Source organism: Symphalangus syndactylus, chromosome 15, assembly GCF_028878055.3.
Source record: "Symphalangus syndactylus isolate Jambi chromosome 15, NHGRI_mSymSyn1-v2.1_pri, whole genome shotgun sequence".
NCBI lineage: Eukaryota > Metazoa > Chordata > Mammalia > Primates > Hylobatidae > Symphalangus > Symphalangus syndactylus.
The window spans coordinates 94,866,842-94,880,189 of record NC_072437.2 but is presented as its reverse complement, the minus strand read 5'-3'; the positions used below and the strand labels follow the sequence as shown (position 1 = coordinate 94,880,189).

The 13,348-nt window shown below is 47.0% G+C and overlaps 1 protein-coding gene across 8 annotated transcripts in view; it reads left to right on the top strand.

The window, feature by feature from the left end:
• The window catches only part of SLC7A1 (solute carrier family 7 member 1), an 84,919-nt gene that overhangs the window by 47,591 nt on the left and 23,980 nt on the right, over positions 1-13,348 (top strand). For 5 of the 8 annotated variants that reach the window (XM_055244047.2, XM_055244044.2, XM_063619243.1 and 2 more), the window contains one exon: positions 10,512-10,895. In XM_055244047.2, coding sequence (XP_055100022.1) covers positions 10,526-10,895 — 370 coding nt within the window. In that variant the 5' untranslated portion in view covers positions 10,512-10,525. Of the gene's footprint in view, positions 1-10,508; positions 10,896-13,348 lie in introns of all 8 variants that reach the window. The other 3 variants (XM_055244048.2, XM_055244045.2, XM_063619244.1) reach the window with 1 other exon arrangement.

Below are 13,348 nucleotides of genomic sequence, written 5' to 3'. Positions count from 1 at the left end.
CAGTGAATTTTCTAGGAGTTCCAAGTTTTTTCACAAAAAAAGTTGCTTGTGATGGTGGGGAGACTGGGGGAGAAGTGAAAATTTCCAGGAGTTTATGGATTAAGGTGTTCCCAGGCCTATGTGCGAATTGGTGGACTGCCTGGGTTTGTTAAATGTTTGTTGAGTAAATAAATGAGTGAGTGGGAAAATATCAGTCTGTGAATGTCCAGTGAAAATTAAGTTAGGTTGGCATGGAACCCTCTGCTTTGCTCTCGTTTGCAATGCTGACTCTCCTTGTGCTTTTTGGAAGAGGAAATATTTAGAAGGAGGGTAAGAAAACTAATTTAACTCCCAGGATACCTTAGAGGCTCAGAAAATTAAAGTGCCAGTGTTCTAATCTTGCGGGAACTTTGTTTAAAACATTTCTTTTCAAATAAATGAACAAATTTGTTTAAAGAACAAGTTTCTTCTGAGATGTGAGAGCCAGTTCCATAGCCATTTCCGAGGCCCGAATGCAGTGCCGGCAGGGAACTTAAAGCCTGTTTCATGGAAGCTCCCACTGTGTAGGGCCAGCTCCCTGGTTGGTTCTGGCTCACTGACGCTGCACTTGCGAGGCAGTGGAGAGCTTCCCTGCGGACCTGCCCACAGGGTGTGCAGACTGATGTTTTCTTTCCATGCTGCCCAAGTGTGGTGAAAAGGCACGTGTCAGAGGAGCCCTGGCTCCAGTAGGATAGGATAGGATAGGATAGATAGGATACCTGTTTTTGTTGTAACACATTTCTGCACGCAGGGTGTGGGCATGTCTCCTGATGAATCACCGCCCTCCCGAGTGATGATGGAAACACGTCGAGAGACATCAACTCCCACTCATCCTGCTGGCTTCAGGAGGAAACGCTTTTCGGGTGTTCTCTGGTTTTTGTGAAGATGTCCTTGATATCCACTGGCTTCTGGTTTTTTATGTCAGTCTTTGATTTGGGTGAACAGAATTGGAAGACTTGAGCTGAGTGGAGCAGGTGGTACTCACAGTGACTGTGGCAAAGCTTCGATGGAGGGAAACCCTGGTGATGGGAACCTTGAGCTGATGGGGATTGTCTGCCCTCTGCTTCTGTGAGGCAGAGACAGGTGACCAACAGATTGTAATTGGGATTTAAAAGAAAAATATTATTATGAGGAATTAATAGCTACTCATGGGGTGATGCTGGTGGTTCTTTGCATTTGAAGAGCAGCGAGTTCTGTTTTCTGGGTATTTCCTAGTACATTGTCTCATGTGAGCCTCACAGTCCTTGCAGTGGCAGGACTGTCCATCCCCATTTTACACATGTAGAAACAGAGATCTTGACGTTGTGCCTTGTTGAACACAATGAATTTGGGCCTTTGGAAACCTGGACAGGAAGAGTGGTAGGGACCTGAGCTGGTCCCCACAGTGGCATGGGGGTGATGGCGATGGTCTGATTGGGTGAAGGGGGTGGGCAGAGGGTGCAGCCCATGACAGAGGTTACCTGTGAGGAGACGGGCTTGGAGAGGGCTTCCTAGACAAGACTGTTGCTTTAGATTTTAATCTGTAGCTAGCATCTTTTTATATTTATATTCATTTAGAGAAACAAATTTATTCGTTGGTGAATGAAACCATTCAGTATTCAGCTAATAAGATCTCCTTTGATAGAAAGACCCTCACAGGTTGTTGATGGTCATGGTGATGATTAGCTGAGACAAAAGTGGGTGTCTTGTTAGCTTCCTGAATTTCAGGTCATTGGTGATGACTGAGTGCTGCATGTGTTGTGGTCCTGTCAATACTATTTGGTGCCTGCTAGGTGCCAGGGGCATAGAAGGATGATCAGGATGCAGCCCTTGCCCTGGGGGAGCATCGTGAGGGGGCCGAGTTGAGTCAGTGGGAAGAGCTTGGCCCCCCCGATGAGGCAGGTGTGATGTCACCTGTGCCCCCTACAACAGGGCACAGTGCCATCTGTGCCCTCTTCTGTATTTTACACCCTCTCCCCACTGCCCTCGCCGCCACGCCATTCCCCAGAATTTGTTGATCTAATTCAGAGAGCAGTTCAAGGCTTCGGAGGCAGTGAGACTTGAACCCCAGCCGCACCTTTCATTGGTCTAATGCCCTTGGGGACGTTCCTTGGGAGAATGTTATAGAAGTTATTTGATTTGTGGTGGGGCCAGACCTTATGACTTACAAAAATCTCCCCAGATGATTCTAATGTGCAACCAGCATTGAGAATTACTGAGCTGTAATCAAGCCTGCGTCTCCTTGTCTCTAGAATGCAAGGTATTGCCTACCTGATAAGGGGGCGAAAAGATAAACTATGTAAAGGACTTTCATTTGGCTGGTGCTCCAGGATGTTAGGTGTTTTTAGTCATTACTATTGTTTTCTCATTGAAAACGTGACATGTCATTCTAGACTACACAGCAAATGATGGAAAAGAGGAAAATAACAAGAAAAACATACCTATAATCTCAGTTAATATTTTAGGATTTTACACCCACATACGTACTCATTGGTATTATATTATGTTCTTTTGGACTTAATGTTTTCTCATGACATTAAAAGTTGAAAACGGTTTACTGACTGCAAACCATTTCAGCAACAGATTCACACTGTAAAGATCTCACTGGGTTCCTTCCTGGGACAGCATTGTCCACTTTCGGCCTGTGGGTTATTTGTTTATTTGTTTGGGCCTCTGCCTGGTGTGAGTGGGTGGGATCCCGGCGCTCCCAAGTTGCTTTAACCTGGCTGAGGCCCGATGCTGTGGTCTTTGCCATGCCTGCATTGGGGCCTCTGTTGGCAGTTGTTCCTTGGCTGGGCAACTTCCCCACTGTGCCTGGAAGCTGTTCTGCAGTTGGTGGTTGCTCAGCCCAGGGAATGGCACCTGTGGTAGAGCCTCATGTCCTCTCCTCCCCACATGTCCCCGCCTCTCACCCCTCTCCATCCTCCTGCGGAACCTCTGATCCCTGCCTCCGCCCCACCCCTCTCCGTCCTCCTGCGGAACCTCTGATCCCTGCCTCCGCCCCACCCCTCTCCCTCCTCCTATAGAACCTCTGATCCCTGCCTCCTCCCCACCCCCTCCCTCCTCCTGCAGAACCTCTGATCCCTGCCTCTTCCCGCACCCCTCTCCGTGTAATGTTGCTTTTGCTGTAAGACCTAGAGTGGTGGGCTGTAAAACTTGTCTATGGGACTGCAGAGGTCCCTGGGAACTTCTGCCATCAGCACTGTTGAGTCAGTAGGCAGAAGTGCGTGGCGGGGAGGCGGGGCTCTCAGGCTTTCTGATTGTGAAGTCACTGAGGCCTGAAGGACTAAAACCCCTGGCTGAGTCATCACCCTGGCCCTTGGGACCCCTTGTGCCAGACTTGAGCAGTCACACTGCCTGCAGCTTGTGGATTTTAGAAGAGTGTAAAGTGTCTTTATAACCAAGGCCTCCAGCTCGATATATGGAAGTGCCCAAATGGCTCTGTGCCTCTGTACTTCTTGATGGAAGGCCACCCTTTTTCCCCCATGAAAGTAGTGGCCTTTTGAGACAGACCTTTTCCTTGTCCCACACTCCCCTTCGGGACCCTAGTGCTCCAGGAGCCACTGTGTATGTTCATAGCCTCGCACCCCATCCCACCACTCTGTGCTTTCCAAGAATAAGGACTGGGAGTTTGCCCATTTCTCTTAAACCCCAGCTGTCACAGTGCTTTTGCACATCACAGGCATGGGATCAGTCACTTTGGGTGGAATTTAGTTATATCCTCAGCATGTCACTAGCTGCCTGGGGTCAGCCAGATGTAGACCCCGGGGCCTTTAAAAGAGTCCAAGCTCAGAAGCCGTATTTCATTGTAGGCAAAGCCTCTGCCCAGTGACACGACTGGGGCCTTGCCCCGTGCCGTTGTTTCTTTCTCTGCCGCTCACTGCACAAGTGGATGATTGTTTTTTTTTTTAAGCTGCATAATTTTGAACTACCCCTCCCATCCTCGTACTTTTGCTTCTTTGATTTACTCTCTCCAATTCAATTTTCTTATGGTCGTGGAGCTCATTTGGTCTTTTTTTTTTTTTTTTTCTGAAACAGGGTCTCCCTCTGTCACCGAGGCTGGAGTGCAGTGTGTGATCACAGTTCACTACAGTCTTGATTTCCTGGGCTCAAGCCATCCTCCTGGCTCAGCCTTCTGAGTAGCTGGGACCACAGATGCATACCACAGTGCCCGGCTAATTTTAAATTTTTTGTAGAGATGATGTCTTGCCATGTGGCCCAGGCTGGTTTTGAATGATCCCATGTAGTCTTTTTTTTGAGACAGATTTCGCTCTTGTCACCCAGGCTGGAGTGCAATGGCGTGATCTCGGCTCACTGTAACCTCCGTCTTCCAGGTTCAAGCAATTCTCCTGCCTCAGCCTCCCGGGTAGTTGGGATTACAGGCGCCTGCCACCATGCCCAGCTAATTTTTGTATTTTTAGTAGAGACGGTGTTTCACCATGTTGGCCAGGATGGTCTCCAACCCCTGACCTCAGGTGATCCACCCACCTCGGCCTCCCAAAGTGCTGGGATTACAGGCGTGAGCCACCGCGCCTGGCTGAGCTCATGTAGTCTTTAGTGACGCTTTGCATACTGAAAGGTATTCTCTGCCTCTACTCCCCTAAGGTGAACATGCCTTCTGCAATGCAGAATGACTTTGGAAAGATTGTATATGTTTTTTTATGATAAAAATAAAATAGAATTTTTAAAGAGAATTTTGAAAAGTATTATGATAGTGAATAACAAAATTACTGCTATTAATATTTTGATATACTTTTTATCTGGCATTTAAAGAATACATATGTACTTTGTTTATCCAAAACTATATACTTTTGTAGTATTTTTCTGTGAACCTGTCATGAACATTTCTTCATTGTCCATACATAGTCTAGAAAGACATTCTTAATGGCTACATTATTTTGTCATATTTTATTACAAGTTATTCATAATTTTTCCTACTTTAGGACAGGAAGGGTTTTTCTCATTTTTTCCACTTCTCTTAGTGACATCATGTTAACATCCAGAATGGTGTTAAACTGTATTCAACATTTGTGAGCATGTTACTCATGATTTTCCCAATTATGCTAGTCTCTATTTGTCAGTCTTCTATACATTGTACGTGAATTGAATGTTTATGAATAGGGGTTTTCCCTTTGATATGTACTAAACTTGTTAAGATCAATCCTCCTATCTGCTCCCTGCCCCTCACGCCCAAATTGGCAGTGGCTTCTGATGACAGGAGAGAGACTGTGGTCTACCATTGTACCAGGCTCAGTTCACCCGGGATTAATGAGTCCATGTTAGGTCAGTTATGACCTGTTCACTGATGGTCTTAGGCACTGACCACCGTTAATTTCCTTTTCTGTTCTGAGTCTCTTTCTGCTTGTTAAGGGACCTCCATTGCTCTTTCTCAAGACCGTGTTCAGTTCTGTCACTTTCGTACCTCTTTTTTTATAACACCATGCCTACCTCCTTCCGTCTCCATCCTTAGTGTCTGCCAGTCCCATCTGATCTGACTTGTTTTTCAAAATGTAAGTTCTTGCACCTGGGCCTCCTAACATCTGGGGGGAAGTGGATCCTGCTTTGAGATCACTTCCTTCAACACAGGTTTTGCCCTTGTCATTGAGACTCCACGTCCTCTCTCACCATGGCCAGCATCCCCTTCTCCCACCTGTGGCTGCAGCTCACTCAGCTGTGCGAGCCCTGCCCCCTCTGTGCACACTCAGTCTGGAGCACTCCTTGACTGCTGGGCAGCTGCCCACATGCCAGCCATGAGGTTGGCCAGCCACTCTTGTTGAAGAAAGCTGAAAAGACACCATTGACTATGCCTACCCATTCATGATATCCTATAATAATGCTACCACCCTAGTAAAGACAGAGATTCCTTAGCCTGGTACACACGTAGACCACAGTCTTTCTCCTGCGAGGGTGAAAGATTTTCCTCTGGATGGCTCCCGCCAGGTGCCTGGAGAAAGGGGTCAACTGGGGCCTGGCCATTCTGAAGGCCACTGAAAGGGGAAGCTAAAAGCGTTGGCTTCTTAAAGATCCCAAGATGAAGATTTTCTTGAAAAAAGGGCATTTCCGAGTGTAGTATAACAGCCTGCTTTTGACTCTTCTTGGCCCCCAAGGAAGCCATTAAGCTGGAATGTATCAGTGGTGGAATGATCCGTTAAATTCAAGGGTGAAAACATCACACCATTCACCCTGCTCACTTGTATCAGAAATCTTTAAAATAGAGCATAAGAGAGTCTTTATCTCAAATTCTGACCCATTGGGTCATTTTATTGCTGGTGTTATGTAGTGGTTACTAGAATAGAATGCAGAGTTAGAATTCCTGTGGGAAACTTGCTTTTCTGAGGATACCCCTCTGGTAAGCGTTCTTTGATAATAAATGGCAGGGAGCAAGGTGGATCCGAGACCCTTGGGGTTGCGAGATTTCCATCAAACCCTCAAATAAAAGGAGGTGTTGACTGTTGTATAAATTCCTCCCCACCTAATTTCCAGGTAATGCTCTCAAAGTATTCTGGCAATTATCTGTGTAAACCCCAACAGCAGGAAGTCTCTACCAACATGACTTTGCTTGCTGGAGTTGGAATAGTTAGACTAAGTCTGTGCAGAGTAGCTTCGTGCAGCCTCACTGTTGGTTGAACAACTAGCTTTGGAGTCCTGGCATGAATGTAAGAGCTGGTATAATGTGTACAAAATGCTGACAGATAAAACCACTTGGAGAACAGGTTTTTGCATTACTTCCAAGAAGACAGGATATTTCTTAAAATAAACCCAGGACAGAGTAAGTGTCTCATTTTCTCCTACCCTGGGAAGTAGGAATGAACACCTAGCCTGAGACATTTGCATTCTCCAGATTATCAGCCCTGGGCTTCTCAGCAGCAGTTGGCTGCATCTTTGTTCCAGCATCTTCCAAAGGAATTGAGTTTGCCCTCTCCCTAGATAGCAAGCAATACTTAAGAAGTAACCAAGGTAAAAATAATCTCCTGTAGGGGTCCCAGCTGTCCCCACTCCTCCCCACTGAGACCCAAGCACTTCCCTCTAGCACTTCCCTGGGCTTGGTGCAGGGGAAACAGGCCAAGAACTATACCCGAATAAAACGGGCCGCTGCATACCTCTTCAGGGGAAATGAGCTGCAGCTGTGCACAGGTGTCTCACCAGAAAGTCCCTTTTCACATTATGTTAGAAAACCGTTATCTGTATCTAAGCTTACAGTAATTTAATAACCTGCCCCTTCATTTTGAAGGGGGTGCAGAAGTCCCCCCAGCATAAGTTGCTTGGTTCTTTGAGTGGGTTTTCAACTGGCAGCAGTGATCTGTGCTGTGGTGACATAGGTGCATGTGCGCACGTAGGCTTTGCATCTGCACACCTCCACGGGCGTCATTTGTCCTCTTACGCGAGCAGCCGGCTCACATTCACCTTCCGTTTTACAGAGGCCCAGAACTATGTAACTGGAGTGTGTCTGAGCTCTGGTGCGCTCCTTGCCAAGAATCCGTTTGGTTACTCTTGTGGCTTTGGTTCTGTCTAGGACAACAGCACGTTTTTGAGAAAGGAGTGCAAACAGGAAACAGCCCTCCTGAAAAGCCCAGGACAGAGAAAGGCAGGGCGACCCCTTCTCACCTCCTGGGCGCTTAGGTTATGTTATCCTGTGAGGCCTAGGAAAGAAAATGCTATTGAGTAGCACTGTCTTTCCCTTGCACTTGGCCTTTAGTGTTTTATGGAGAGAATCTGCTTATTCTTGAGCAGAAGTGACATCTGGGAGAGGTTGGGAGCAGGCAGGCACTGTCTGTGCATCCCCTAGCCACATTTCCCAGCCAGATCCGAAACAGGAGCTTTCACACCCTGTTTCTCTTCAAGGTTCCTTCGTCTACTCAGACGACTCCCCTCCCTGCCAAAAGGGATATTGAGAAGTGACTTTGCAGCAATTTTTGCACATCTCCCAGCACAGGCTTTTCAGCCGAGGGCTATGTTGCAATGTTGCATTTTCCCTTCCAACTTACTATCCACGCAATTATTTACTAAACTTTTTGTTGTGCTTTGCAATTTGACTTGAATAAATCTGGCTAATTCCCCAAAAGGAAGAAAAGAAAAAGGCATTTCCAGGAGAAACCACCCCCTGAGCCTGCAGATCCTGGGGTCCCAGCAGCACTAGGTCCTTGGTTCCTGCTCCTCCTCCTCCCTAGTGCCACTCGGAGGCTCTCACTTAACTGCCTAGGAAGCCGCGGGCATCCCTGTCTTGCTGAGACACCTCAGAACTGCTCTGGCACGAGAGCTTGCTGAAGCAGTCCCGTGTGGTGCTGAAAGCAACCTGGGAAGCCATCTGTCTCTCTGCTTGCTCTTCTCTTGGCCTCAGGGGCCCTTTCCTGCTCTTCTCAAACTCTGGGGTCTGATTTTCCCACTCCATCACTGTTCCACAAGCAGCGCTCCCTCCTCATTTCCTCCCCACTTTGCCCCACCTGCTACACCATGATATCATTTCCTTCCTACCTGCGATGCCGCCGGAACCCCAGAGGAGGACTGCGCCTGCAGGGCCCGTGACCCTGTTTGACACTTGGCTCTCTGAGCTGTTTTCCCCATCTATGTAACAAAGGGATAGGATCAGATGATTTTTATTCCCCATTCTAGCTCAAAATTTTATGAGTCTTGAGATTATTTTCTTCCCTTGGCCTGTCAGATAAAACAGAGCAGGCACCGCCCCCAGTTGCTCCATGACCTGGAGCTGATCAGTGATGTGACCATTGCTGGGGGGCCCTGAGCTGCAGCGTGGGGAGCCCCTGCTGCACTGCGCCCACCTGGCCGCTGAGGATGCAAAGGTGTGGGCAGGCAGGGAAGTGTTCAAGTGGTTAGGCATGGACTTTTCCAGACTTGTTATCTCAAGTGATTTAATTGCAGCTAAGTTAGGTCAATAAATACCAACTGATGATCAACATGAATAATTGGTGATTTTTTGTGTGTACCTTAGTAGCCAGAAGTCATGACAATAGCTTATCTGTGCACGTGCTGTTGTTTTGTCTTAGATTTTTAAAATAAACTCTGTTTTAGGATAGTGTTAGATTTACAGAAGAATTGTGAAGAGTACGGAGCTTGCATGTGCCCCTCACCGTTTCCCATTAGGAGCGTGTATCTTACTTTGGTGGGTACACTGGTGACAATCAATATTGATGTGCCATCACTAACTGACATCCATATTTGATTCAGGTTTCCCTCATTTTCCCCAGGTGTGCTTTTTCTGTCCCAGGATCCCATACAGGATCCCACATTGCATTTAGTCCTCACGTCTCCTTAGCTCCTCTAAGCTTTGACATTTCTCCGACTTTCCTAGTTTTTGATGACCTTGACAGAACCAGTCAGGTATATTGTAGAACAGGATGTGTCTGGTGGTTTTCCCATGGTTAGCCTGGGGCTGTGGGTTTTTGGGGGAAAGACCGCGGAGATGAAGTGCCCGTCTCATCACATCACTCTGCCGACATGACTGTCACTGTTATTGGCCTCGGTCACCTGCCACAGGCCGTGGTCCTCGGGTTTCTCCACTGAAGATTTTATCTGTTTTCCCACCCCCACCCTTCCATCCTGGACTCTGTGGAAGGAAGCCTCCTCCCTTCAGATGTGGGGAGCAAAGCTCCCTTTTTTTGATGGTGGCTGCTGGCCTGTCCTTGCCAAGGGCTCCCCTGTCGCATCTGGTCGGGCAAGGTGGGCCCGTAGGTTGGAGGAAAGCAATCTCAGAGCCATCCCACAAGGTGCAAGGTGTCCTGGGCCCTAATGGGGCATGTCTCGTGTGAGGGTGGGATGGATGAATACATGTCCTCTCATGATAAGTGCCCAAGAGCATATCAGATATGCATATATATCATATACCACGGAGCACATTGGGCTGACATTTCAGCCCAGAAGAAAAGTGCTTTCTGTAGTAATAACAGTGACGAAAAGCCCTCACTTGTAATAACTCAACATTTTTCTGCTTCGACCTACCTCTGTGTTACCTTAAAAGTGGAAACAACTTGCTCCTTACCCTCAGGGGATCCTAGAAAGATCTAAAACAAACATTGTTATTGCTATTCAGGGCCTCTGAGTTTTAATAATTTAATAATTTAATTTAGTAATGAAATTAAGATATGGTTTGGTTTGCCTTCTGTTACAGCATACTTGAACTAACACCTTGTTTTTTGGTGTACTATCTGATGACTGAGTGTAGGAACAATGTCATTAATGCGTGTTTCCTCTACTGCATAATTTCCACCCATGGAAGAGTCTCCATTAAGAGGACCTGATACAAATGTGGAAGCTCAGAGACCTCGAAATGAAGTCATCTGTATCTGTTGGCCTGCTGGGTTAATTCTATATGTGCTGGTGAAACTGGAGAAGTCTGCGTGCTTCTGACAATCGATGGTGGAATTCTACGAATTAAAGCTTTTTAGCAGGAAATGATTATGAAGGACCTGATCACTGTCTGTGTTTCAATAATGTGATAAGATTAGAGTAATGGGTGAAACGAGGAGCAATCAGGAAACATCTTTGTTCTTTTTCAGCAGCTCTGAACAGCAACATGGGGTGCAAAGTCCTGCTCAACATTGGCCAGCAGATGCTGCGGCGGAAGGTGGTGGACTGTAGCCGGGAGGAGACGCGGCTGTCTCGCTGCTTGAACACTTTTGATCTGGTGGCCCTCGGGGTGGGCAGCACGCTGGGTGCTGGCGTCTATGTCCTGGCTGGAGCTGTGGCCCGTGACAATGCAGGCCCTGCCATTGTCATCTCCTTCCTGATCGCTGCGCTGGCCTCGGTGCTGGCCGGCCTGTGCTATGGCGAGTTTGGTGCTCGGGTCCCCAAGACGGGCTCAGCTTACCTCTACAGCTATGTCACCGTTGGAGAGCTCTGGGCCTTCATCACCGGCTGGAACTTAATCCTCTCCTACATCATCGGTAGGTCCCAGGGGCCCGGAGCTCGTGCCCTCTACCACTTTTCCGTTTGTTCCCACCTCCAAAGTGTGGGCGCATGCCCCACAGGGAGGTCATTCTTGTTAACACAAGAGGCACAGAATTAATAGGATGTTTCTGATTCATTTAAAAGTATTTAGTTTCTTTTAGTATGTTTTTAAATTACTAGAGTAAATGCATCACTGATAGAGAAAAGTTGGGAAAATAAAGAAAAGCACGAAGAAGAAAGTAGAAATACCCTGCCTGACAACGTGGAGAAACTAATTCTCTTATTCATTCATTCATTCATTCTTTTAATAAATGTTTATTGAGTACCTGCTCTGTGCCAGGCATTGTGCTAGATACTAGGGATCCCATGAAGGCGTAAGACACTCTCTGTTCAGAAGTTTACTGTCTACAGATACAACTATTGTTAACATTTTTGTGAATTTAAATGTGTATTTTTGTACAGTATATCTCTTTATAAAACAATATATGGTAAACATTTCTCATATCATTAGCTATTTTTCCACAGTAACATTTCTAATGCTTGCCTACCATTGGATAGATTTATATACACGGTGTAACGTATTGGATGTCTTTATGGGATGTTCAGATTGTTTCCATTATGTTGTTGCTGTTGTTATTAACAGTTAATTATTTTATGTCTTTGGGCTTAGCCATGGTTCTTTTCCTTAAAACTGTGTAAGGAGCAGAAGGGCTGTCGGTGGGTCTGCATGTTTTTAAGGCCTTTGTTGACTGTGATCCTCCACGTAGCCAGGGGCCCCTTTCCCTGCAGTGTGGGCACTGGGCATCGGCCTGTAACACAACCGCCCAGCAAATAAGGAAGCAAATGTGGAAAATCTTTCCAGTTTGCCAGGTAAACACGCTTTGCTTCTCTTCATGCTTTTTTGTATTTTGATTACAACTGAAGTTGAACACATCAACTTAAAAGAAACAAAAACCTAAGTCTCAGAAGCAAAGGGTACAAACAGCCACTCAACATGCCATTTATTTTTTTTCTCAAACGTTTTGGTAATAGCGAAAAAACAGTAAGACCTGGTAAGTGGAGCCGTGTGGGTTCCTCCTTTCTTCTGTGCCGGCTCCCACTGGACCCTACCACACCCTCCCTGCCACGAATGCTGCCTGCTGGGACCCTCGCAGCCCTGGGCTCCCCGCAGCCCTATCTCTGCATGGGGGGCACCACTCCCCCTCCACCAGGACAGCTGGCGGAGGGCACACACTCACACCCTCTGAGCAGCACCTTCTCTTTCTTTCCAGCAGCTGCAGTATCTGCTGAGAGCCAACATAGCTTAGTCTTCTGGGCTCTAAAATAAAATTCATAATGTTTTCTTTCAATGCCACATCAAAACTTACAACCACGCATGGTTCTCACAAGCTGAAGTCTCTCACTGGGAATGTCGCTATTGTAAATGGACCGTTATGTTTCCAGAGGATTTACCTGAGCATAAAATATACATTGAGCATGAAGTGCTTGCAGCTTCTAGACCAACAAATGTAAGGCTCTGCCAGAGTGCCATTTGCTTGTGTGAAACCATTTGCATGCATTATAAAAATGTATTCTCAGCCTTAGCTGCTGGGAAGGGCAGTTTTTCCAGGAAACATTTTTTTTAAAGGCATAATTCAGAAATTGGGAGCGGGTAGGCTGGGAAGAAAGGCTGGGGTAGCCCCTCTCACTGAGCAGGACAGAGTTTGGGAGCCACATTTGCCATAAGCCAGCCGCTTTGGGGGTGACAGGGAGATGGTGAGACCATTTTTACAGAATTCATAATAGATTGGCTGCTCAGGAGGAAGAAATGTGGTTAAACTTCTGAGTTGTTGGGAAGATACTTACTTATCATAAGACCAAATAGTGACGTTGAATCTCTGCAGATCACTCTGGCAATATGCTGTGGATACTTAGGACCATGGTCACCGACAAGGCCCCCTTTGAAAACAAAGGAAAATGCTCTATGAAAATGCTGGAATTCTAGTGACATCTCCTGAGAAACACCAATGGAAACACATTCTGACTCTCTTTAGAATTATGTGAGAGGACAGAATGAGAGTGAAAGACAGCAGCCAACTATTGTTGGCATTTTGAGTGCTGCCCTATTGGTGTTCTTCGGTGCTAGAGGGTGCAGGCTGAGGGGAGAATGAGGAGGGCTGGGGTCTGTCTGCGGTCCTGCACTCTGGGGATGCTGTGGCCTCCGAGTCAGGTTCAGGCAAAAAGTGGCAGAGGTGGCTGATGCCAACTCTGAGGTGAGCAAGTGGCTTTGTCCCTGAGATGGGGTTCAGCCCCTTCAAGGACCTCCTAGGGCCCCTCTTCTTGCTGGGAGAAGAATTATGGTGCAGGCACCATCATCTCTGCTGCCAAGGGGTTCCTAGAAAAGAGGCTTCCTAAGCAGCATTCCTCCAGACTGCCAGCTGCACCCCAGGAGTGCATTATGAAATTGATT